Source organism: Lynx canadensis, chromosome A2 (genome assembly GCF_007474595.2).
Source record: "Lynx canadensis isolate LIC74 chromosome A2, mLynCan4.pri.v2, whole genome shotgun sequence".
Taxonomy (NCBI): Eukaryota; Metazoa; Chordata; class Mammalia; order Carnivora; family Felidae; genus Lynx; species Lynx canadensis.
Genome location: NC_044304.2, coordinates 148766764 through 148793236, shown reverse-complemented (window position 1 = coordinate 148793236; position 26473 = coordinate 148766764). Strand labels below are relative to the sequence as shown.

Sequence of the window (26473 nt, the reverse complement as noted above, 5' to 3'; positions counted from 1 at the left end):
AGGTGTATACCTGGGATACATGAGGCGGTAAAGTTAGTACCTACTTGTGTGCAGTGATGTGTCTATATGTGAGTATAATACACCCTTCTACAGACACATATGGGCACGAGCTTCACTCCAGACTAAAACCTACAATTATTTTCTCAATTTTAACCCAAAAATATGTTTTCAGTTAAAAACAGGGTAATAAGTGGCATGCCATTTTAACTCTGGAAAACATAACCTACTGACTTTATTATGAGAGCCAAAAGGACTCTCAAACTCCATCAATACATTTTTAGAAAGTCAATGGACTGCAAAACTATTTTCATAGACTCGTCTCTCTAAAATTTTCCCCTGGGCTTCAATTTTCTCCTTTGTGAACACTAACCCAAAGGCAAGTAACTCTGGAAATGACTTTTGGTTTTTCTCTTGTTCCTTTATGAAAGGACTTAGTCTCAAGAGTTCGAGAGAAACGAGTACACCCACTCATTCAAGTAACTAGAGTCATGAAGCACCACAGAAAGGAGGTGCTATTATAGAACACGGCCTCTGTTTCCATTTCAGAAGAAATAAAGTTGAGCAAGTATTAGTACCTCCAAAGAGTTCGGAATATCTCTAAGGAAGTATTTTTGAAAACAAAAAATAAAATCAAAATTAGATTGTTCTTATCAATTTTGTAATTCATATGAATGCTCTGAACTGCTTTATTTTGAAAGAAACATCAGAAGCTATTTTTCTTTTTATACATATATTACTACAAATTTTTTTATGTTTACCTTTCAGACAGAGAGACAGAGACACAGAGAGAGAGAGAGAGAGAGACAGACAGACAGACAGACAGACAGAGAGCGGGTGTGGGGCACTGAGAGGGAGACACAGAATCCGAAGCAGGCTCTGTCAGCACAGAGGCCGACGTGGAGCTCGAACTCATCAACTGTGAGATCATGACCTGAGCCGAAGTCGGACGCTCAACAGACTGAGTCACCCAGGCGTCCCCTACAAATTTTTATTTTAAATATATTTAGAATCATTCATGGCTGAGCTGTCAAAGACAGCTGACATACACAAAATCCTTTCCGGCATAAGACAATACCCTCACAATTACTAACTGCATGTTGTGATTGAATGGGGTTTGCCATTGACTAACCACCTGGTGGCAAACAGGAAAACTATAAAGCAAACTCTACCAAAAACATTCCCTACCACCGTAACCCTAAGGACTTTCTGGCCGTTAACCATCCATCTAGTAAGGACCTATTTATATGTGCTTGACTTTAATACACCATGAAAAGTTTGGGTTTTGTGGCGTTTTTTTTTTTTTTTTTTAAGAAGGATTAGAAGACCCAAAAACTTATTAAACATTTGCTTTTTAATTAGAATTTCCTTCCACTCCTTCACTTAACAGTATTGTCTAACTACGGCCGAACTTCACAGGGGCGGCTCCTATGGCTGATTTTAGTGTCAAACTACAACTTGACAGAGGTGAGCCGAACTTTAAGTTGTAAATCTAGTAATGACTAGGTTTGCCTCTATAACCCCAACGCCTGGCACAGTACCCGGCAAGGAGCAAGGGTTCGTAAAAGTTTGTTAAGTCAAACTGAGCTGAGAAATTGCTGTCCACGATAATATGCCCTTAGTCAGAAAATGTAACTGAATAATGAAACAGGGGAATGGCTGGCAAAGTAATTCTCTGTCGTTCTAAGATCGGCCTGAACATACAGAAAGAATAATGAATGATTCAGAGGGTATAAAAGTCAAAAACAGTAATGGTCTCAAATGATAGATCAAGAGTGAAGCCATGTAGTACAAAAAAAGTGAAACTAAAATGTAGGCAGAGGGAAAAAGAAGAGAAAAAGAACTGAAAGATAAAAAAGAAAGCAGACAAAAAAAGAAAAAAAATTAGCAGACAAAATAGGAAACAAATAACACAACAGGGTCCAGCACTTTCCTTATGCCCCCACAGACAAATATGGACACCAAAATCCATGGGGCTGAAATCCATGGGGCTCTGTATGAGCGAGAGAGCATCCAAGGAAACAAGGTCAAATCAAGTATTAAGCCAGGATGCAGAAAGTAAATGGATTAACTTAAAAAATAACTCTTTATTGCTTATCAGTTTATGAAGGTATTATAGGTTTTTTAAATATATATTAAAAAATAATCTAATTATACTGTAGCACTTTCTAAAACAGCTGACAGCAAAGAGTCTATCTGTCCATCCATCCCTACCCCCCTACATATACACACACTCATACATACAAAAACGTACACATGCTCTTTTTCAACATTATTTGGATCATCCTATATAGAATTTTAGATCCTGGTTTTTCGTTTCAGCAGCAAACATTTTGCTATTTCATTAAAAGTAATCTTCAGAGGCATCATCAATAATTATATTACTACTGAAGTAATAATACATGCTCATGATGGATACACTCACAGTCCTGAGGATATGAACTAAGTCCTTATTTCCTATTTCCTATCTACCATTTCCACTTCTCATAGCTAATTCCTTTTATCAGTGTCAGTATTATCCTTCCAGGAATTTTCTTTATAGAAACATACATTTATGTCTACATATAAAGGATACATATTTAAATATATATTCTCTCAATTCTTACACAAATAGGTTCATCCTGTACACACTGTTTTTCAATTGGCTTTTTTTAGACCCAATAATGTATCTTAGAAATCTTTCCCTATCTGCACAGAGATCTTTCTCGTTTATTTAAGAATTACATGGCATGGGTACGCCATAATTCATTTCACTATATGCCTCTTGATGAACATCTAAACTGTATTTTTTTGTTGTTGTTCTTACCAACAACATTCCAATGAATATCCTTTTACATATATTTTCATGATATGGTACTATTTTGTAGGATATGGGCCAAGAAAGCCTCCTCCACATACATTCTCTTAATTTTTTCTAATGCTAGTAAAGTTTTAGCATGTGATTTTTAAACTGAGTTAGAATTTTTCACATATAATAACAAGTAGGCATCTAAATTTATTTTTCTTTAGCCAAATGTCTCAACACTAATTTCTAAGCAGCCATCATTCCCTCTACTTACTTGAATTATTGTTAAAAAATATTAAAGTTCCATATATCCTGCATCTGTTTCTAAATTCTATTTTGTTATACCAATCTGATTTCTTTTTTTTTTTTTTTTTTTAACATTTACTCATTTTTGAGAGATAGAGAGTGACTGTGGGAGGGGCAGAGAGAGAGGGAGGCACAGAATCTGAAGCAGCTCCAGGCTCCAAGCTGTCAGCACACAACCCAAGGCAAGGCTTGAACCCACGGACCATGACACCATGACCTGAGCTGAAGTCGGACGCTTACCTGACTGAGCCATGCAGGTGCCTCCCCAATCTGATTTTCTATTTGCATACCTGCACTGTTTTCATTAGTTTGATAATACATTTTAATATTAGATAAGAAAAGCCTCCCTTAATACTGCCCTTCAATATTTTAAATAGTTCTTATTCACTTATCCTTCTATGTGAACTACAGATCTGACAATTTCAAAAAACCCAACTGGGATTTAACTGGAACTGACATCTTTGAGTTAAGAATGTGGAAGTTCTCTCGATTTATTTAGGTCTTGTTTCATATCCTCCAAATACCATTTTTATTATTTTTTCCATGGAGCCATGTAACTTCCTTTTATTACACCTACTAGTTGTCTATTTCTACTTCAAAAATACGTATGTGCCCAGGTGCCTGGGTGGCTCAGTTGGTTAAGCATCTGACTTCGGCTCAGATCACGATCTCAAAGTTCGTGAGTTCAAGCCCCTCATCGGGCTCTGTGCTGACAGCTCAGAGCCTGGAGCCTGCTTCAGATTCTGTCTCCTTCTTTCTCTCTCTGCCCCTCCCCTTCTTGTGCTCTGTGTCTGTCTCTCAAAAATAAATAAACGTTAAACAAAAAATTTTTAAAAATATGTATGTGCCTTCGGGTGATTTTTTTTTGTTGTTTTCTGTGAGAGTAGAAATTTGTTGTTGGGTGTTTATGTGTTTGTTTCTGGATACCAGCAGTTAGAACAGTCTTTGTATTTGGAAAGACTCTCGACTGTCTAGGTCAATGCAAAAAAGAAAGAGGGCCCAACTTCCTACTGTACCAGCTGAAGGAGGCCAGACATGTCTCAGGCTCAACAAACTGGATGCTTCTACCCAGGACTTCAAATCCTGAGGAGATAAAGACAGATGCAGGGACACTTACAGAACACTGGCACAAGAATACAAACTCCAGCAGCTGCAGGCATGGTGACAAAGACAACAACCCAACCAGCCCCTTCCCTGGGTTTGTCGACGGGGTGCGCTCAGCTGCTTCATCTCTCCTGGTCCCTCCTGGGTGTTAGAGCCTGATAGCACAGCCTTCCTTCCCTTCGGCTCTATGACCTACCGCCTTACCACTTTCCACTTAATTCCCTTCCTTGTTTGAGTTATCAGGATTTCTGCTACTTGCAATCTAGAATATTAGCTAATAAATCATCCTTGCACTAGAGAATATTTTATTTGCTTCCCCTCTAGTGATTTTCCATATAGAAATCTGTAGGGGCGCCTGGGTGGTTCAGTCGGTTGGATGTCCGACTCTTGATTTCAGCTCAGGTCATGATCTCGCGGTTCATGGGATTGAGGCCTCTGTCGGGCTCTGTGCCGACAGCACCAAGATTGCTTGGGATTCTTTCTCTCCTCTCTCACGCGCTCTCTCTCCCAAAATAAATATATAAACATTAAAAAAAAAAAAAAAAATCTTGGGATGCCTAGGTGGCTCAGTCGGTTAAGCATCCTACTTCACCTCATGACCTCATGGTTTGTGAGTTCAAGCTTTGCATCGGGCTCTGTGCTGACAGTTCAGAGCCTGGAGCCTGCTTGGGATTCTGTCTCCTTCTCTTTCTGGCCCTCCCTTGCTAACACGGCCTCTTTTCTCTCACTCTCAAAAATAAACATTTAATGGGGCGCCTGGGTGGTTCAGTCGACTAAGCGTCCGACTTCGGCTCAGGTCATGATCTCACAGTTTGTGAGTTCGAGCCCCGCATCGGGCTCTGTGGTGACAGCTCAGAGCCTGGAGCCTGCTTCAAATTCTATGTCTCCTTCTCTCTCTGCTCCTCCCCTGCTCACGCTCGGTCTCTCTCTCCTTCAAAACTAAATAAAAACATTAAAAAATAATAATAATAATAAACATTTAAAAAAATTTTAAAAATTAAAAAAAGACATCTTTAAATATACATATCTAGGTTAATAAACACAAAATTAAATTAAACATTTTCTCCAATTATTCAAATCCAAAACAACTTCTGACTTATCTTACACAAGAATTCACCACTCCTTTTTATCTCCTGACTGTCCAAATTTCCCAGTCTCTAACATAAGATAGGGATATAATTCCTGTTTATTATAGAGTATTCTTTTACCACATAGACCTTTTTCAAATATAGCTTCAGCTTATATTTTTGATCTTATAAAAATGTATTTGTCAGTTTTTTATATGCACATTTACATATTTAATGGTGTGTGGTCCTTACAGTAGTTTCAAACCACTACAACTTTAATGTTGTCAAGTTGCTGATTGTGGTTTGTATCTTAGAGTTCATCTTTGCATACTAGTTCTTTTTGTTGTTACTTTATATATGAGAACATCTTGCTGCTGCCCATGCTTAACAGTGTCCACTTGGCTGGGTATAGAAACCTTTGGTCCCCATTCTTCCCTATTCAACACTTTGTAAGACTCTGTTCTGCTATCTTCTGGTATTCTGTGTTCAGCAAATCCTGGTGATCCTGATCTTTGCTCCTCTTTACCAGGCCTAGGTTCAACCGTATAAAACAGAAAACTCATTGGGGCACCTGGGTGGCTCAGTCAGTTAAGCATCCGACTTCAGCTCAGGGCATGATCTCACGGTTCATGGGTTCGAGCCCCGCGTCGGACTCTTTGCTGAAAGCTCAGTGCCTGGAGCCTGCTTCAGATTCTGTGTCTGCCTCTCTCTCTGCCCCTCGCCCACTCGCACTCTGTCGCTCTCTCAAAAATAAACAAACATTAAAAAAACAAAAAACAGAAGACTCAAAGCAGCAGTGGCCTGAGCACAATAAAAAAATTTTCCTCCCTCTCATATGAAAGATGTAACCCATTCAGACTATAAAGGAGGATCCATGCTATTACGGGGTTCAGGATGTCCTTCCATCCTCAAGGTCACCTAGTATCCACGACAGCTTGATGGCACCAATCCACGTCCTTGACGAGAAGTAAAGGAAGGCAAGGGAAGGGTAAGATAGTGAGTGTACCAGTTTGGCTGGCACCTTTAGAGAACCTTCCTAGGAGCCCTGATTCAAAAGCTTGCAAGCAGAAGTCTCCCGAACCACCTTTAGCTATGTGGGAGGATGGGAAATACAGCCTGTGAGCTGCCAGGAACAAAATAAGGGTTGTCATGAAAAATGAAGAAGGGCCAAATGGATATCAGGTGGGCAAATAACTCTGTCACAGGAGACAATTTTTCTTCCTAGTCCTCACAGAATTTTTTTACAATTCATAAATATCTCCTGATCATATCTAAGAACAAGATTTTTCATTAATCTCATCTTAAATCCTTTTGATTTTCAGACCAAGGTCTTTTTGGGTTCTTTTCTCCTGTTTAAGTAGGCTTCTTTATTTACATTGTAATTATTATCTGTTTCTCCCTGTATCCGTTTGCTAGGGCCGCCACGATAAGGTACCCCAGACTGGGCGGCCTAACCAACAGAAATGCATTTTCTTACAGTTCTGGAGGCAGGAAGTCGAGATCAAGAAGTTGGGACTTGGTTTCTTCTGACGACTCTCTCCTTGCCTCGTAGAGGGTATCTCAGCACGAGATCTTCACAGGATCTTCCCTCTGGGTGAGTCTGTATCCAAATTTCTTCTTAAATAGACAACAGTCATACCGGAGTAGGGCCCACCCTAATGGCCTCATTTAACTTATTTACCTCTTAAAGGACCCTATCTCCAAACTAGTCACAGTCTGAGGTACTTGCAGTTAGGTCTTGAAGACCTAAATTTTAGGGTGGGGGGGGGGACACAATTCAGCCCAAAACACTATCATGTTAGTGTTGTTCTACAGAGTAACTAAAATCACTATTCTCCAACTTTCGTATCCACTATCTTTCTTTTATCATCCTGTCTTTATCCTCTGTATGATGAGGAAACTTTTCCCTCCTTATCACTGCTTCAAGTCTTCTCCCCAGTGCTTGAAACAAAGATTGAATTTCCCTACTTTGTCTCATTTGTTCTTATATTTTGTTCATGTTTAGTTCATTCTTTCTGCATCTCTACCAATTCCATTCTTACAGCTCTCCATTACCCTCTCACAGAAGCTATATGCTTGCTGCATACAGCCACAGAATAAGCACATTCAACAATAAGCACATATTTTGGTGGTTGACTAATCCAGGCTAGGCAGCCCAGGTGATCTTAGCTCAGTTCCACAGAGCTCTCATCCTCCTCTGGGCCTGATGCCATCCCGGCAACAGCAAAGACACAAGAGGGCATGTTCCCTGCCGCAAGCCCATTTCGAGCCCCTCTTTGTGGCACATGCTTAACAATAAGCAAAGGCAAGACCCCACCCCACCCCACCCAAAAAAAAAATCACAAAAAATCAAAGAACAGGAAATATACCTCTCTCACTACACTGGAGGAAGGAGTAGTAATTTTGAATAATCTCATCTATCACATCATCCTGTATCCTTTGGAAAACTCCAGCTTAAGCATCTTAAATTTTCCTGTTTTGATTTATAAACTTATTTCAAATAAATGCTCTTCTCTGAGACTTCAAGGTAATGCTTATTCTCCCTTATGTTATAGAATACTTTCACAGAACCCAGGGTATTTTTGGATTTTTTTTTAATCCTTACATGGGAAGGAATCTATTCATACCTTCTATTTACCACCACACACTGTGGAAGGAATTGCCTTAACACCGCCCCCACCCAACACTACTTTCCACTAAGGAACTAACATTCTATTCAGACACAGTGTTGAAGTTACTTCTCGGGTACATAACCCTCAGCTCAATTTGTGTGCCTGGCAGAAGATTTTCTAGTGCCCATCTGCGGAAACGAGATAGAAACTTCTCTTTCTGTCAGGGTCTTGGACTAAATTGAAGCATCACACACAAAGTTGGCAATTTTTGTCTGAAGAGGATAGGACTTCAAAGGCTTCCTTCCCAGCATGCACTGCTTCCAGTGCTCCTCTTGTCTGTAGCTGGATGAAAAAGTACGAGCACATGTATTTCGACAGGTACAGCTCAACTGCCCTCTGAGATCTGAGAGCTATTTTCAAGGAACGTTGGAAGGACTACGACATGCACAGCTATCTGGTACATGTTAATAACGTCAGTAGTCTACTGTCTTAACTGTCTTAAGACCTGGTCTTACTTCCTACCAGGTCTAAACTAACCCAGTGAATTTCTTGAGTCCACACCCAGGCCCTTAAGTACAGGACTATGCTACGATCAAGCCCAGGGATAAAAGAAAAGTGTTCTCTCTGAAGCTCCCCTGAACTATTCCAGAAAGAAGACTGTCTACAGCTGAACATGACCCCTAAGTAACAAAGAATCTTATAACTTCAGTCCACACACATATTTCTTAATTAGGCCAGCTGTACTGTATAACTTAAGGATCTTTTTCTCTCCCTTGTGAGATATATCAGAATATCTCTGATCCAGTACACACACAGGCCCACAGTACATGTTTCTTATCCATCTTTACATAAAAAGGTCATAATAAGTGTGCAATGAAGGAAGGAAGAAACTTGGGATGACAGCCTTTCAGAACATGGAGTATTTGCTATTACAAAGCCATCTTATAGTTTCAGGGACAGTATGTTGAAAAGTAAGAAGCAAAACCAAGAAGCAAATCAAGTACAACAGTCTTCTGGGAAACAAATAATGGTCCTTGAACTTCTCCACTGCCACAAGGCACTGTAGCGAAGAGGCTCTTTAACCAACCTCACTCTCCCTTTCTCCTTGTTACGCTGCACAACTCGGCTGGTGGATTTGATGTACAGGTGCCGGTGCAGTTCATCTATGAGAACCAAGTGGAGGTTCATCTTCTTGCTGTGAAGCTCCAGCCTGAGGTCGCTCAGTCCTTCCACCTGGAGCAGGGGGCCCTCCAAAGACTCCACTGCTGACACCTGAAGAGAGAATAAAAAATGATTAAGTGGGACAACTACAAAACCTACCAATATTAGAAACACAAGAGACTATTTCTAAAAGAAAAAGAGAATTTATATGAACCCTACCAGCATACATCAGACTTTGAAGAGTATAACGTGGTTAGGCCTAGTTGTGCCTTTGAAGGTGCACCATCTAAGAGAAATAGTGAAGGAAACAATCTTGTTAAAGATAAACATTTGCAGCAACGTGGATGGAACTGGGAGGTATCATGCTGAGTGAAATAAGTCGGTCGGAGAAGGACAGATATCATGTTTCCACTCATATGTGGATCCTGAGAAAGTTAACAGAAGGCCATGGGGGAGGGGAAGGGGAAAATAAACAGTTACAAACAGAGAGGGAGGGAGGCAAACCACGAGAGACTCTTAAATACAGAGAACAAACTGATGGGGAGGTGGGGGAGAGGGGAAAGTGGGTGATGGGCAGTAAGGAGGGCACTTGTTGGCATGAGCACTGGGTGTTGTATGTAAGCCAATTTGACGATAAATTAAAATAAAAAAAGAATAGAGGAAAATTTTTCACTAAAAAAAAAAAAAAGATAAACATAAAGGCATCTAAAGCGCCATAGAGCTGTATGTATCATTCATTCCCACACACACTGCCTGTTAACAGACACAAGTGTGATGGCCTCCCCGACCACATGATGTCATTCATTTCCTCACAAGAAGTCCACATACTAATGACTGAAATCAACTTTTAATCACATTTAGCTTTTTAAGACTAAGACTAAATAAAAGCACACTACATGAGGGGCACCTGGGTGGCTCAGTCGGTTAGGCGGCCGACTTAGGCTCAGGTCATGATCTCACGGTCTGTGAGTTCGAGCCCTGCGCCAGGCTCTGTGCTGACAGCTCAGAGCCTGGAGCCTGTTTCAGATTCTGTGTCTCCCTCTCTCTCTGACCCTTCCCTGTTCATGCTCCGTCTCTGTCTCAAAAATAAATAAATGTTTAAAATATAAAAATAAAACATAAGAAAAGCACACTACATGAATGTTTAAATAATTCTCACTGTGATCATGAGGCAGAGCTTGGTTAGCCTAAGTCTACATGTGTGCCTACATACAGACAGGCTCTTGCTCGCTCTTCCTCGTACACACATACACAGAGGTAAATGCATTTTTGACATGAAAGCTACGAGCAGAAAATAACAGTCATCACCTCTCCTTGACCTGATCCAGTTCGACAGAAGAAATGGGATATGAACGGTGAAGAGAAGATAAACTACAGAGAAGGAAACGCTCCTGGTGTGACGTGCAATTTGGGAGATTTTAAGACAGAAAAGATTGGATGAATAAAAATGGAATAGGAATACCTCCAACAAATGAAGATGAGGGCCTCGGGGAGTGTGGAACAACTCACTTTGAAACCACAGTAGTAACTGTAAAGGGGGGGAAATAAAGTATGTTTCATATGATCCCATTTATCCACGGATGTAAGATTATATTTGTCTTTCCATATAGATCTAGATTTTTAAAAATCTTTTTAATGTTTATTTACTTTTGAGAAAGAGAAAAAGAGAGAGAGAGATCGCAAGCGGAGGAGCAGAGGGAGAGGGAGACACAGAATCCCAAGCAGGCTCCAGGCTCCAACCTGTCAGCACAGAGCCCGACGTGGGGCTTGAACTCAAGAACCACAAGATCATGACCTGAGCCAAATTCGCACACTTAACCTACCAAGCAACCCAGGCACCCCAAGATCTAGATTTTTTAAAGAAAATAACAAGCTGAAGAATATATTCTTACTATTCCTTAGGAGAAAAATAAAAGCAAGAGAGAAACACAAAGAAGAAAATAATTATAAGGAAAAGGGAAAAAATAGTTTCAAACAGAGGGAGGGAAAATAAAGGACTCTTAAATACAGAGAACAAACTGAGGGTTGATGGGGGTAGGCCGCTGGGGGGTAAGGAAAATGGGTGATGGGCACTGAGGAGGGCACTTGTTGGGATGAGCACTGGGTGTTGTATGTAAGCAATGAATCACGGGAATCTACTCCCGAAACCAAGAGCACACAGTATACACTGTATGTTAGCTAACTTGACAATACACTATATTGAGTAAAAATAAAATAAAACAAAACAAAACAAAATAATAATAATAGAAGTAGTAGTGTAGTAGGAGTAGTAATAGAAAAGAGAGGACTACAAGCTGAACTCAGAGGGAGAAGAGCCCTACCCAGCTCCCCAAAGGGATTCCTATGCTATGACTCTTCCCTGCTTAGGTTATACTTGTAAATATCCCTAAAAGGTACAGAGAAAGGCAATAACTGGTAATACTTCAAGGTACAAAGAGTGGATGTAATTAGGGAGATAAACATGCTCCTAAAAAGTAAGGCGTTTAAATAAAAGCAATAGATAACGAAAGCCATGAAACGTATCAATGATCAAAAGTGCTGATCACAGACCTACACCAGTGCACAACGTCACTGAGGAGCACGTGGGCAGCGAATACAGAAAGTCTGGGAGCCGCCAAATACAAACTGGCCTGAGGTGGGGGAGGAAAATGCAACGGCTTACCCACAAACACAGCACTTGTTTTGTGATGTGCTATACAATCAAATGTCAGTAGCAAGTAAGTCTCCTTAAGTTAACCAAGCAAGAAGGAAGGAATGAAAAAGTGGCAAGCCCTGAGCCAGCTCTGCCCCCGGAAGCCTGCCAGTTCATTTTCATGCTGACCCATAACTGCCCCCGTGACAAGAGCCCCTGGGCCTCATGCGAGCTGCCAACAATTCCAAATGGAAAAGCAGCTTCGCAAAATGACCACTGTGTCCCCAAGGAGGAAAAACAACAACAAATTCATTTACACTTATGCTCTAAAATGGATTTTAACTCGGGTCTGTAACAGAGAAAAGAGGATGCATTAACCTTTAGTGACATCGAGATCCAGAAAATGAAAAATAATTTGGTAAGCCACTGGCCCATCATGTAGCCTTATCCCTTAAGGTAATTAAATCCAGCTGAGATATTTAAGCTTAAAAACCACCCACTGCACATCCACACTCAATTTGTTTGTAGGAATTTGCATGAAGATTTTTAACCCAAACAGTTCATGTTCCCAAAACAAAATTATAGGATAATGTCAACTTTCAAAGCTACTTAATTGAAGTTTGTTTTTGTTTTCGTTTTTTTAATATAAGTAAAGCACTTAACACAGTGCCTGGCACATACTGAGTGCTCACTGGAATTAGACATGAGATTTTTAACAGAATCTATTTATTCTGTGGTTAAAGAAATCTCATGGGGTGTTACTAACATGTGCTAATGCTACTGTTTTCAGTAAAGTGTCGTTTCCATTACAAGCATTTGGATGACAAATTTTCTGAATATGTCTTCTTGACCCAAAATACAAGTACAATTTATATATATATAATCAAGAGTAATTTTACAATTTCAAAGATTTGAAAACCATACCACAGGGAAGACAGCACGCTTATTTTTATATGAAAATACAGTGCTCCAATTTCCTGGCCTTCACTTATTAAAAGCTATAATTATGAAAGCTAGGCAAGGGCACTGTCTTCCCCCACTCTAACCTTACCGAGTGGTACTAAAACGGATTTTAAGAAAATAGTTATCAGTGCAACATGTGATCTCTAGAACATCAGTTTATAGAAACCTGACATTTATCTTACCTGGTTTCAAGAAGCTTGTAGCATAACATTTATACATAAGCAAAACTTGGTGAGGCAGAAAACAGCCAATCCATCCAAACATCACTGATGGTCAATTCTGCTGTATGGGGGATGGGGGAAACCTGGTTTCCAGGCATTTACTAACATTCAGGCTTTATTAGAAATCATTAAATATCTTTGGGGTGCCTGACTGGTTCAATTGGTACAGCATGCAACTCTTGATCTCAGGGTTGTAAGTTCAAGCCCCACATTGGGTCCAGAGATTAAAGATAAAATCTTAAAAAATATATATATTAAATATACATCCACGTTTAGATATGCATAACTACTGGTAAAAACACAACTAAAGAGTTTGGGTTTTTTTTAATGTGGTCATTTTATGAATCATTTCACTGTTTCCCAAATTTAATGTCTACAGAGCACTTTTTTTTATTTAATGTTTATTTATTTTTGAGACAGAGATTGACAGAGCATGAACGAGGAAGGGTCAGAGAGAGAGGGAGACACAGAATCTGAAGTAGGCTCCAGGCTCTGAGCTGTCAGCACAGAGCCCGATGCGGGGCTCGAACTCACAGACCGTGAGATCATGACCTGAACCGAAGTCGGCTGCTTAATCGACTGAGCCACCCAGGCGCCCCTACAGAGCACTTTTTAAATAACACTAATGAACCATTAACAAGAATTCAAGAGATGAGGTTGGATTAAAGTAGCAACAAAACGGTCTCACAGGTGAGTTACTATGAGAAATTATTGAAATTGGGTTCTTAAATGTGACATACAACATCAAATAAATATATATTCTTACCAAACAAGACATACCAGATGAAAAATCAAATAGACAGCATTCAGGACAACAGTTCACTAGTAAATGCTGTCTATACCTCTACTCACAGATGGAATAACATGCATTCATACCCCAAATGATGTCTAGATGACCCTCTAGAAATCTCAGACAGGCCACACCATTTCTTAAGGGTAGATGGCCATATAATGAGCCAATTAAATGTATTTGGAAGTTTTCTTACACATATTTTCAGAAATAAAATTGGAGGGTTGAGGGAATTTTTTCATACAACATCTATTATTACCCAAAAGAACATTAGTGTTCTACTCACCACAGTTGGAAATGGCTTTGATAACAGAACTCTGCTTTGGAGTTGAAAAATATTTCCTTTAGGATAAACTTAAAAAAAGGGGGGGGGGGGCACCTGTGTGGCTCAGTTGGTTAAGTGTCTGACTCTCAATTTCGGTTCAGGTCATGATCTCACCGTTCATGAGATCAAGCCTGGTGTCAGGCTCTATACGGACAGTGCGGAACCTGCTTGGGATTCTGTCTCCCTCTCTCTCTGCTCTGCCCCCACTTGCATGCACGTGCTCTCTCTCAAAATAAACTTAAAAAAAAAAAAAAGGAAGAAAAATATTTCCTTTAGGATTATGAAAATAAGCAAGCATTCACCAAATGTTTTCATACGTGATACTGAACAGGACGGCATGTTTTGCTATTAGAAACCTATGCACTGAAGAACAAAGAAATCCCAAAAACTGTTTCCATAACTCAGTAAGTATGCAACAGTTACATTTAAAATGTACACAATCAAGAATTGTCTGGTATTTCAAAAAAGTTTACCGTGAGTTGAGAGATAAGTTTACAACAAAAGCCATCTTTGTAATTACGAACTACAGAGCCCTTAAATTTTCTTTCCCAAATGTCTATTTCTCAATTTCCTTCTAGTTTATTTTTTTAATGTTTATTTATTTTTGAGAGAGAGAGAGAGAGAGAGAGAGAGAGGGAGACAGCACAAGTGGGGGGAGGAGTAGAGAGAGAGGAAGACACAGAATCCGAAGCAGGCTCTGAGCTGTCGGCACAAAGCCCAACGCAGAGCTCGAACTCATGAACCACGAGATCATAACCTGAGCCGAAGTCGGATGCTTAATCGACAGAGCCACCCAGGTACCCTTCAATTTCCTTCTAGTTTAAAGTAGGAAGTTCTTATCTCATAGTTAAGTGTTCATCTTCTGCTAGCCTCACTCAAGTTGATTAGGTAAAAAGATCTAGTTTTGTGCTTTAATATGAACCACTTGAAATGTTTTGGAGGAAAGTTGGCCATTCTCAACATTCAGTTGGCTTCACCGAAGAAAGACTGGTTTCTTATCATTTTTATATTATTATTTCAGTTGGGGGAGAGGAGAGACACAATGGCAACTGACATTAGTAGCCATCTAACTAAACCACCTGTCAGCTAAGGAAAATGCTTGTTTTGGCAATAATGTTCCCTAAAGAAAGCAAATGTGTTGCCACTGTTGAGCCTAAAACAAGTATTTCCTTCAGGACTCTCATAATTAAATGGTTCCAAAATGTTTTATCACTTTTCAATAGGTCTGTATGCCTCCCTTAAGGAAGTACTTTTCGAGTAAGACATAACCATTCTGCAAATGTTGCCTTGGCTCAACTTACAGAAGCGTATCTTTTTAGATATGAAATTAGGCTATTCCAGAGAATGGATACCCTCTCCCTTCCTATACCACCACGAGTTAAACCTGTTGAACAGACTCAACTAAGAACACCAAAAAACCTCGGCTATGAACAACAAAAGAAGCAGGCCTTGGAATCTGACATTTACTTAGTGCCCAGGCCACTGGCCAGCTGCCACCTGGGCCCCTGAGCTGCTAGAAGGCAACCTCTGGTGGCTTCAGCCCTGCTCCTCAAGACAGCCCTATACCCAGAAGTATCCACATAGAGGGCTCAAGGAGTCCTAGATGGGCATAAGAAGTATTCCTCTGGACGCAGAATGAGCCAAACCCACCTTTACACAATCAGGAAAATGTTTATCACCAAGAACTCCAGATCAATCACTTACCAAACATTGTCATTTTGCTATATACCACAGTGCCCAAAGCAGTAGTTTGGTTATCCGACAGAAATTTTAAAAACCCAAAAACCAAAACAACAACAAAAACAACAACAACACACAGCTTTAAGCCCCTCCCCCAAACAAAATCGCAGTCTTTTTCATGTATTAGTTTGAAATCGGAACCTTAGGAAACTGTTTCTTACAAGTCAAAAATGATCCAGTATTGGCTGTTTCATATGATTTAATCCAACAGTTTTAGGAGATCTGAAAGCTTTGGTGCATCTAGGACATCGCAGTGCTGTTTGTAGAACACTGTGGCCTTGATAGAACCTGTGTTCTATAGGGTTAACTGCAGCAGAGAACCTAGGAAAATTTCAACTAGCAGAATATTATATATGTGTGCGACATAAAACCACAAACATGTGACCCCCAAAGGATTTTGCTGATCAAAATCCTGTTAAATATAAACTTAGTAACAACCTCCACTCGGCTTGTGTTTAAAACGTGACAGCAGCCACCACAGGGGACATATGTAGAAGATGGCTTAGACTGCTCTTCATACAAAAATGGTTAGGGGAGCGGGGGAGGGAAGTCGGGAGGCAGGGTAAGGGGCATAGAAAGCAGAATAAGGGAATGCCTGCAAGGCTTAGAGGAGTCTTCGGGGATCTATAGGAAAAACAGAATCCCCGATCCCAGCTTTACTGGAGAAGATTTGGCTCCCTAGGGTTCCGCTTTGCCACAGCCTGCAGGCCCCCGAGCTATTGACAGTTGGAACTTAAGACACACTTCCCAAGAAAGCTGCATCACAGGAGCAAGGCCAAGCGCCTGGAGCATGAACACTTTTTTCCACCCTAAGTCCTCAGCCTGCAGCCAACCCAGTGATCCAATCAGGCAATCAAAAATGCCCATTCTTAAAGTCATCTGTGAACAGAATATTGATCAGCCCCATTCAGGTGCCCCTTCTCCCTCCAGAAACCCGATACCTATAATGCAGACTCAGCATGCTCTCACACCATTAAAAACAGGATGCTGTCTACTTCCATTCTGCTTTCATTACTGCTAGGGTTATTACATGTTTTTATTTAATAAACCTTCATCAGTTCAAATGAAGGGCTGTTATTAGTTGTGCTAACAGCCAAATGATAATGCTCCAGAGAGATATCAGTGCTTGTTGGTGCATTAGCAAAGAGAGGAGAAGGGCTGAGGTCAAGCATGTGTCAATGTAAATGAGGTGATATTAGGTAGTAAAGGCTTAATGCAATAGACTGCCGGGGAGCTAATGGAATTTACAGGATACAGCAAATGAGATGAAGTTATTGATAAGTGAATGAGCGGAGGGGGGCCTGTAAGATAAAGTGCTGTCAAAGAAAAGCCCATTTACTTGTGAATTTCTTCTTTAAACTATCTTCACAACTATCTTAGAAAACAAAACTCACAAGAGATCAAATGTGACTTCTGATTTTAACAAAGAGCTCATCCTACCACTGCTGTGACACATAGACTTGGTTTAAAAGCATACCATTTGACTAAGCTCTTTCTTAAGTCTTCTTTGGGGATCCCCCCAACTTCTTGGTTTTCGTTTTTTCTTAAACATCAGGGCCTTCTACCACAAATAATTCCCATAATTTAAGCAGAAATCTTTGGGGGTTTTTTCCTCTTGTCAAGTAGGGGTGTTCAGATCTAAGATATTCCATAAGCCCAAGTCTAAAAGAATGACAGTATCTGAGAAATGAAATGTTGAGTTTTCTATTACAAGAGACATTTAAAGGCTGTCAGGACTGGAGTCCTACCCCAATTTCACAGATTAAGGAAAAAAAAAAAAAGTGAGGCCTAAGGCCCAGGAATGTATTTTTCTTAACCTTTATTTTTAATTCCCAATTATAAAAATACATGATCAAGAAAACTCAAAAAACACAAAATCCCAAAGGAAAAAGATGGTCCACATTTCACTACTCAGGTGAAATATGTTTTAATCTGATTCCTTCCAAATGATTTCCATACAAAGTTTTGAAAAAGTATTATTATTTTTAAATAGGCTTTTTCCATTTGGCAATACATTGGGAACATCTGCCCGTTACCAAATATATTTTTAGCATTCATACTACTCCATAAAATGAATATTCCCCAAATGTAGAAGTACTGATTTAATGATTTAAACCACTTCCCCATACAAAGTAGTTGCTATATTCTTTTACTTTCACAAATCTTTCTGTGATAATTATCCTTGTATAGATTTTTTATCACATAATTAAAATGCTTAACTCTTAACATTCTAGAAGTAGAATTCCAAGTCCAAAGTAATGCACATATTTAGGGCTTCTAATACATAATGCCAAATTTGGAGCCTTATTTGTTCTAAATCAACTTACAACAGATCAGTTCATAATTACTTTCCTGATGAAATTAAACATACCTAACACCTTAAGTGAAAGTTAAAATGTCAATTGCTTATGGGCAAGATTGCACGCGCGCGCGCGCGCGCGCGCACACACACACACACACACACACACACACACACACACCCCCAATGGGGAGCCTGGGTCGCTCAGATGGTTAAGCAGCTGACTCTTGGTTTCGGCTCAGGTTATGATCTCAAAGTTTTTGAGTTCAAGCCCCACATCAGGCTCTGTGCTGACAGCACAAAGCCTGCTTGGGATTCTCTGTCTCCCTCTCTGCCCCTCCCCTGCTCAGTCTGTCTGTCTGTCTGTCTGTCTGTCTGTCTCTCTCTCTCTCTCAAAATAAATACACAAACTTTAAAAAAAAAATCCTTCTTTGTGCCTAATCTAATGGTCCCTCCAATTCTCAGTTCCCATCAGTGCTCCATAAAGACAGCACTAAATCCTAGGTTTCTACTCCAAAATCCAAGGGAAGAGACCACTAGGAAAGACATCCTCATTTGACAAGGGTCCCAAAGCCACTTACTTCTGTCATCCTGTTTGTTATTCTGGGACAAGAACAAGTTACAGAACAATTATCGTAGGAGTTGGCAAAGGAGGTCTCTGAGAGTCACGTCAGGCTCACACTTCAATCAAGACAAATTCCCAATCCGTTAGAAATGCCCAGCACTTACACAATTCTTTACTAACATCAACTGTTAAAATCCCACAAAGGAATGTGAGAGGAAGAGCTAGGAACGACAAGTAATTACTACTGGGATAAATCACAGAGAAAACATACTTCAGCAAGCTCCTCTCTGGTCGAGCCAAGCAAAAGCTACTGATCCACCTTCCCCAGTCATCGTCAAGTTGAGACAGAGGGCTCCCACCAACACGCGTGGTCACCTGCAGCTACTTATACATATACAGGGTCCCCATCTGGCCACACAATGACCAAACAGAAACCTGTTTGAGGAAGTCCATATGTGAGGCTGAAACCCGGAATATGACAGAGGAGGTCAGCAAAGGCCTCGTGTATTATTCCTGCCTTAGTTTATTCCTCATACGGGGCGAAAGTATATAAAAGGGCACGTGCACACAGGTGATCTGATTAATGCATTAGTGATGGTAGCACCAGGAGAGAGAGAAAGGCTTCTCGGTATAAACAAGTCCCAGATGATAGATGACCGCTTTTCTCTTAACCTGGCACTTTGTCATAGTGATGATGACGCTACTTACACCTTCTTAAATTTGTCTATTGCCTTATATTTTACAAAGCACTGTAACCTTACCAATTTCACCTTTATTCTCACAGCCTGTCTACAATCTAGATAGGGTATTTGTAGATCCACTCTAGAGAAGAGAATACTACATAACAGAGAGAGAGAGTGATTTGTCTAAGCTCGCAGAACTAGGGAGTTGTTGAGTCAGGACTAGAATTAAGAACGTCTGGCTTCCAAACCCATTCTGTTTGCACTACACCATGATGTACCTAGCCACCACTCGTCAGTGAGTAAATCTGTGCCCCAATTTCAACCCATGAAATCCCAGTGCAATTCCAATAAGAAACCACAGGAAGAAAGCAGCAGGCAGAGCACCAAGAAGGCAGCCCTGAAGAGTTCAAGTCCACCCAAACCTGGAGAGCATCTAATTTAACCACTCAACACCATTCCTACTGACCAAATAATCAGGCTATAAAATCAGAGTAAGGGCCAAATACTTGTCAGCCCTACCCAAAACCTGCAACAGAGGATGGCAACAAAGCAACTCCACACTACAGTATTTCTACAAAAATGTACCAATCACTGTGCGAAGTCTGTCTTGTGCAAATACAGTAAAACCTTGGTTTGTGAGCACAATTCCTTCTGGAAACATGCTTATAATCCAAAGCACTTTTATATCAAAGAGGATTTCAAGAACCACTGGCTCAGTTGTGATCATGTGACATTCAGCATCACGTACGACTCATACTGCAAGACATCACTCATTGATCAAGTTAAAATTTATTAGAAATGTTTGCTCATCTTGCAGTACACTCACAGAACAAGTAACTCACAGTCCAAGGTTTTACTCGTACTTGGTTTCTAACCCCTCAAAACTGGTATCAAAAGACATCAAAGACAACTAGTTTTACTCTGTTAAGTGGCACAGGGTATATATACCCTAGATCTACAGTTCCACATTTATCTGTACAATGGAATCACCTGAAGAATGTCAAATTACTGAAGGTAGTGTACCACCATCAGAGACTTCAATGTCATCAGCGTAAGGTGTGACCTGGGCTTTAGATTTCTTCAAGAAGGTCCCTAATGTGCAGAGTTTGGGAATCACTGCCCTACAGCCAGGCGAGTCAACTGAAAACTGCTGAACCTTATGAGGTTTAGTGTAATATAACAAAATTTCTATTTGCTTTAAAATAAAAGAGGCAAAGAAAAGCAGACAAAAGAACAAAGTAAAAGGGAAGGAAAGCTAATACAATAACCTGGTGCTTTTCAAACAGTGTGCTACCCTAGCCTTCAAAAACAAACATAAATAAAAAAGGGCATTGGACACGAACACAAATAATTGTTTACAAGCCCTGTGCTTTTACTCTCCAGGAAAAAAATAAAGCTGCCACATTAGGCCTACTCATTTAATTTTAGACAACTACCAAGATTTCTTGTTTAATACCTTTATTTTCAGCTCTTCCTAAACCTTTCTGAAAAGACCAGATGTAGGCGTTTGAAGGATTGAAGGGGTCCCAAATGCAGCTAGAAGCAGCTATAGCTGACCACCTTATTTATAGAGCAAACCATACTACCCTACCTCCATCCCCAATTTTCCTGATCCCCAATTTCTTGTTATGCTCATCATGATATGAGACTCTTTATTTGTTCACTGTCTCTCCCTATTAGCATGTAAGCTCCTTCAAGGTTAAGGGCACACATTCAGATGTATTTCCCAGCAACCGGAAGTCATCGACAATGGCATCATACCATTCTTTGTAAGTCTACCAAAACATGTGCCCGATTCTTTCCTGTTATTAGTACAGAATATTGGCAATGGTCTTTCAAGTCAATATTCTACACTAGAAATAGATGGGTTTAATGGTGGCTATTTCATTATTGATCACGGATATATTTTTTAACGTGTAGAGAAATCTATATGGAATATTGAAACATTTTTGCAGTCACTTACCACTTTCAGGTTAAGTCCAATAAGTTCACTAGAATGTTCCAGCTCTCGATATTTATAGAGTTTTCACCTCAATACCATTCCCACAGTCATAATGAGAAAAAACAGTCCTGGGAGATCTTAGAAACTCTCGGATCAGATGAAAGGGATGTACACTTTGCCCCCTTTTTCTTTCTTGTGCATTAATCATTTGATAGTAGATGCATGATCACCCCTTCCCTGCCCATAATATGAGAAAAGAAGAATTTGTCTATTTGCTAATGACACAGTTCTAATGGCAGCATAAAGAACAAGCTCGCTGGTCCACTGCTCCTGCCATCTAAGCACTGACAGAAAAAAATAGCTTAACATCAACTACTTTATAACACTACAATCAACATTATTGATAAGTACCCTCCAATAGTGAACTGGCTTATATTTACTTACAATACTAGCAGAAAAACACACTTAGTTACCTAAGAGTCGATTTTGCAACAAACTGATCCTAGATAGTTTACTGACAAATTGCATTGCTATGAACGTATCGTTGAAGCCAAAAAGGTGATTGACACAGAATCTGAAATTTACCCATGTCAAATCCCAAATATATGGGAAAGAACTTTGGGGTCCTGATCATCCTTCTGTGCGTGTGTTAGATCAGACTAACCTTGTTTTCAGAGAAAAATCTTTTTTTTTTAAGATTTTATTTTTAAGTAATCTTTACACCCAACGTGGGGCTTGAACTCACAACCCTGACATCAAGCTCCACCAACTGAGCCAGCCAGGCACCCGTTTTCAGAGAAAAATCTTATCTAGGCCTGCAGGAACTCCTTGGACTACATAAAATGTGGGGTAGTCTTTCATTTAGATAGATGTCCATTTAAGGGAAGAAGGAATCCATAATGCCTAACCTAGCCAGCCCTACTCCAACTCTTAACAGTTCAGAACAAGTCCACTTCCGAACACTTTGCGAACTTCTCACGTGGGAGCAATCACCATTATCCTTCTTACAGTATCCATTAAAGTAATCAATTCACTATAAATAACATTTCTAAGCACTTACTGTGTATACTGCGTGTACTTTATATAAATAGCTTAGTATCTCATTTAATCCCTTCAACAATCCTTGGGAGTAGATGTAATTCTCAACTCCCAACTTTCGGCAAAGTCAAATAATTAGCCCCAAGTGACCCAGCTAGTAAAAGTCAAAGCCAGGACCCAAACACAGGTCCATCTGACCCACACTGACATTCACGACCTCGATTGTTATACAACTAATGCAAAGGCTCTTGTAAGCTGAAACCATTAGAAGTATATTTTTATTATAGGAGCTTAGAAAACCATGAGATTAAATTGCTGCCTTACTCCCTTTATGCCCGATGTGGCCACATTTTCAGTGTAAGTGATATAATTCCACCATACTATTCTCTCAAAGCACGTGGGAGTCTCTGGGAGGAAGGCAACTACATAAATCTAAGTAGTTATTATAATAATCCTTATCTTAGTACACAGCTATGATTTTTTTTAAAAAATATAAGTAGAAAAACAAGAGACATTCAAAATCTCTACAATCTCAGGAAGACTTAGAAATGAAAAAAATGTAGTCCCAGGCCTTGTGACGGTCAGCTCAAGTGGTTCAAAACTACTCACACTGGCTTAGTTTCCACTGATTGAATGCAATTATGAGTCGACTTCTATGGGTTGATAAATCAGAACTTGGGTAAGTGGTTTTCAAAGCTCATCTGTGCAGTTTTCGTGTGATGCAGACTTCCACATAAATTTTCCTTTAAAAAAAGTTCATAAAAATATTAACTATCATCAAATACCTTCCTGGTTAGCTCATGCCACTGGGAAGAAGCTGCTGTTCTTATATTAATAATTCTTCCCGGAATTAATCAGTCATTGTACATTAGAACCAGCAGCTGGAGTGTTCTGAGTGATAATGAAACCTGTAACAAGGCATCTTCAGCCGTCTTTTCAAGACAATAAGGGAATTAAAATTTCAATTTAAATGCAGAGGTTTGAAACACGCTTCACTGGCAAAATTACTTCAATTAATGTGAGTGGAATACAAAGGACAGACTGCAGAAATGTGATGCAGCAACCAGAAATTATGTCATTAATGTGCTTGCATCAACCCAGCACAATGACTGCAGAGGTCTAATTTAAACCATACATATCGCAAAGCTACAGGCTACAATATTAATCAAGTCTCTGATTTCAATGTGACGGATACAGGCTTCTTGTTGGACCACTTTTAGCCTTTCATGAGCTAACAGCAGCTGTTTACCTTGAAGAAGGAAACAAAAGGCCATGCCTATTTGCAGACAGTCCCTGTCATGACAATTTAATTATTTTATGCAATACTCAGGTTATCATATCAAAAGAAGAAATAAATATCCCATCTAGAGGCCAAGTCTCTAGCTATCAGACCAGTGTGATAGTGAAGTAGGAATCGCAGGAGCTGACAAGGGCCATGGGTCACCACTGATTTATTTACTCTGGATTTATGAACCTGAGTAGGGATTACACTACTGGCTGTCCGCACCTGCCTTACAATGGAAATGCAAAATCTTTCGATAAACAGATCCAAGGAAATCGGAGAGTTTTGAAAGACTTGATTTTTTTGTCTTCACTTTCCTATGACGTCTTTTAGCAAGCATGTTTCATTTTGACCCTCGAGATGCCTTAAGTAGATTTTACTTCTAATAGCACATAGCCACGGGGAAAGGAAATGTGAATATTTTTTCACATCAAGTCCAATGAAGGAGCAATTACAGCCCTTACTATTCGCTCATATACAAAAGGCCAAATTGAAGGAAATTTCCAACCTTTCAAGCACACCTTTAATCCTACCTTCATGAAATCTTCATTGTACATTAGGATGCTCCAGCTCCTCAGATCATACAAAGCAACTACCTCGTCGGAAAAATGGAGAGCACATCAGAAACCCATCTCTCATAGGGTCACTATAAGAATTAAATGCGTTAACAAATGTGCTTCTTAAATGTAATGACAGAGTGAATACTCAGTACGTATTGGCTGCTAGTGTAATTATTGTTTTTTGTTGTTCACTCAAATATTGCTAAAGGGAAAGGCTGGAAACTGGAAGACTTTGTCATTAAGACAAACACCAAACCCAAAGAAAAAATCAGACCAGAGCCCCTAGAGAGGAAACACCTCTTTCCTCTATTAAAGTCTTTCACATGGTTACCCATCTGGCTAATGATCTGTGAACCCTGACGATATGAGGCCCACGGTGCTCAGCACAAGGCAGACAAAAATAAATAAGATATAGCCCTTGCCCTCAATGACCTACCATACAAACAAAAGCAATTGTATTACAAGGAAGTACATGCAGCTTATGGAAACAAACAAACAAACAAAAAAAGGCATCTACTCAGGTCAAGTATTCTCAACCACGATAAAAACAAATGCCTAATTTTTTGGAAAAAGCACCTAATCACCTGGGACATTCAGAGAGCTAAAGAAACCTGAGCTAAGCCCTAAATAAATAAATAAATAAATAAATAAATAAATAAATAAATAATTTTCCAGGCAGACAGGACTGGGATTAGGTTCAGGGACATATGATCAATTAAACATCTATCACATCCCTTCATCACTAACAAATAACTAAAAATTGTTATTAATAAAGCGCCACTTTTAAAAAATATGATAACCAGCAATAAGATATATTTAATACCTCTAAGGAACATATTACTAAGCATTATTATATAGAGCATAAATGAAGATCTCAATAAATGAGGTCTATCCTGTTCACTGAAAGACTCGGTAATATGAAGATGAAATTCTTACAATGAATCAGTCTCATGACGCTTCTTGCGGAATGTGACAAGCTGATACTAAAATTCATACGGAAAAGTAAAGGGCCACGAATAGAACAGACAGTTCTGTCTGTTCTGAGAAGCAAGATGAGGGAACGTCTCCACCTGCTATCAAGCTATATCATAAAATAACGGTAATTAAAACAGCATGGTTTCAGTGCAGATATAGACAAGACCAATTAATAAAAATGAAGAGCTCAGAAACAGACCCATGCATACGTGAAAACTTGGTATGTGACCAAGATGGCATTCAAAGTCAGTAGGAAACAAATTTAGCAAATGGTCTGAGCTAAGTGGCTTTTTACATAGAAGATAAAATTAGATCCCGAGTTTATACCATATACGGAAATAGAGTCCAAATGAATTAAAGAAGACATAGTAGATTCTCTAGAGGACACTGGGATAGAAAAAATTTTTTCTTAAAAATCAGATAAAGGAAAAAAGAAAGAAATCTTACCACATTAAATTTCAAAACTTCTTTGTAACAAAGGGCTTCATAAAGCAAAAATATATACCACTAACTAGGAGAAGATATTTCAAATACCTCTAACAAAATATTAGTGTCCATTATATATAAACAATGACAAACAGGGGAAAAAAAGGAACTTCTGGGCAACACAGCTCATATACTCACCCCTTTCTGGAGGTAAATGCTCCTCCTTCCCACCCCACTCCTCCCAACCACATGATTTTAGTTAGAACTGACAATCATAGTATTCAAGCTGGCCCAATCTGGACCCTATCCATGTTTTCTTTGGGGGGAGAGGAGGGGTTAAGTTTATTTATTTATGTTTGAGAGAAAGAGAGTACACAAGAGGGGGAGGAGCAGAGAGAGAGAAGGAGACACAGAATCCGAAGCAGGCTCCAGGCACTGAGCTGTCAGCAAAAAGCCCAACATGGGGCTCGAACCCATGAACCGTGAGATCATGACCTGAGCTAAAGTCGGATGCTTAACTGACTGAGCCACCCAGGCATCCCTATCCCTGCACGTTTTAATTAAAAGAAATTTTCCTCCGCAAAGCTAGAAAGACGTTGGCCACAGCCCACACCCTTTCTCCTCCCCCAAACACCCAAACCCCACCCACTTGTGAAAGCAACAGTCTGCAAGAGGACACTGAAGACAACAGGCAGAGAGAACACACAGGTGGCATTCCACATCTCCTCCTGTCCTTTTAGCTGACTGGTTACAGGAACTGCTTACTGTTTACTCCTATCATACACCAGGTTTCAATATATGACAGAATATCACAGCGTACCTCACATCTTAGTGACCGAATTCCCATAACAGGTTCTCATGAAGGGCTTACAGCGTAATTCTTTTTGAAAATCTAAATTGTTACCATTTGGAAGATTTATCCTGCTTCTCCCACCAAGTCGTCTCAGTGTTTTTTTCAGTGTTACAGCCAATCTAACTCAGTGAAACAAAGACAGGGGAC

At 39.8% G+C, this 26473-nt stretch overlaps 1 protein-coding gene across 2 annotated transcripts in view; it reads right to left on the bottom strand.

Moving 5' to 3' along the window:
* The window catches only part of EXOC4 (exocyst complex component 4), a 754543-nt gene that overhangs the window by 693181 nt on the left and 34889 nt on the right, over positions 1-26473 (bottom strand). For both annotated transcript variants that reach the window (XM_030308464.1, XM_030308465.1), the window contains exon 4: positions 8959-9143. In XM_030308464.1, coding sequence (XP_030164324.1) covers positions 8959-9143 — 185 coding nt within the window. The remainder of the gene's footprint in view (positions 1-8958; positions 9144-26473) is intronic.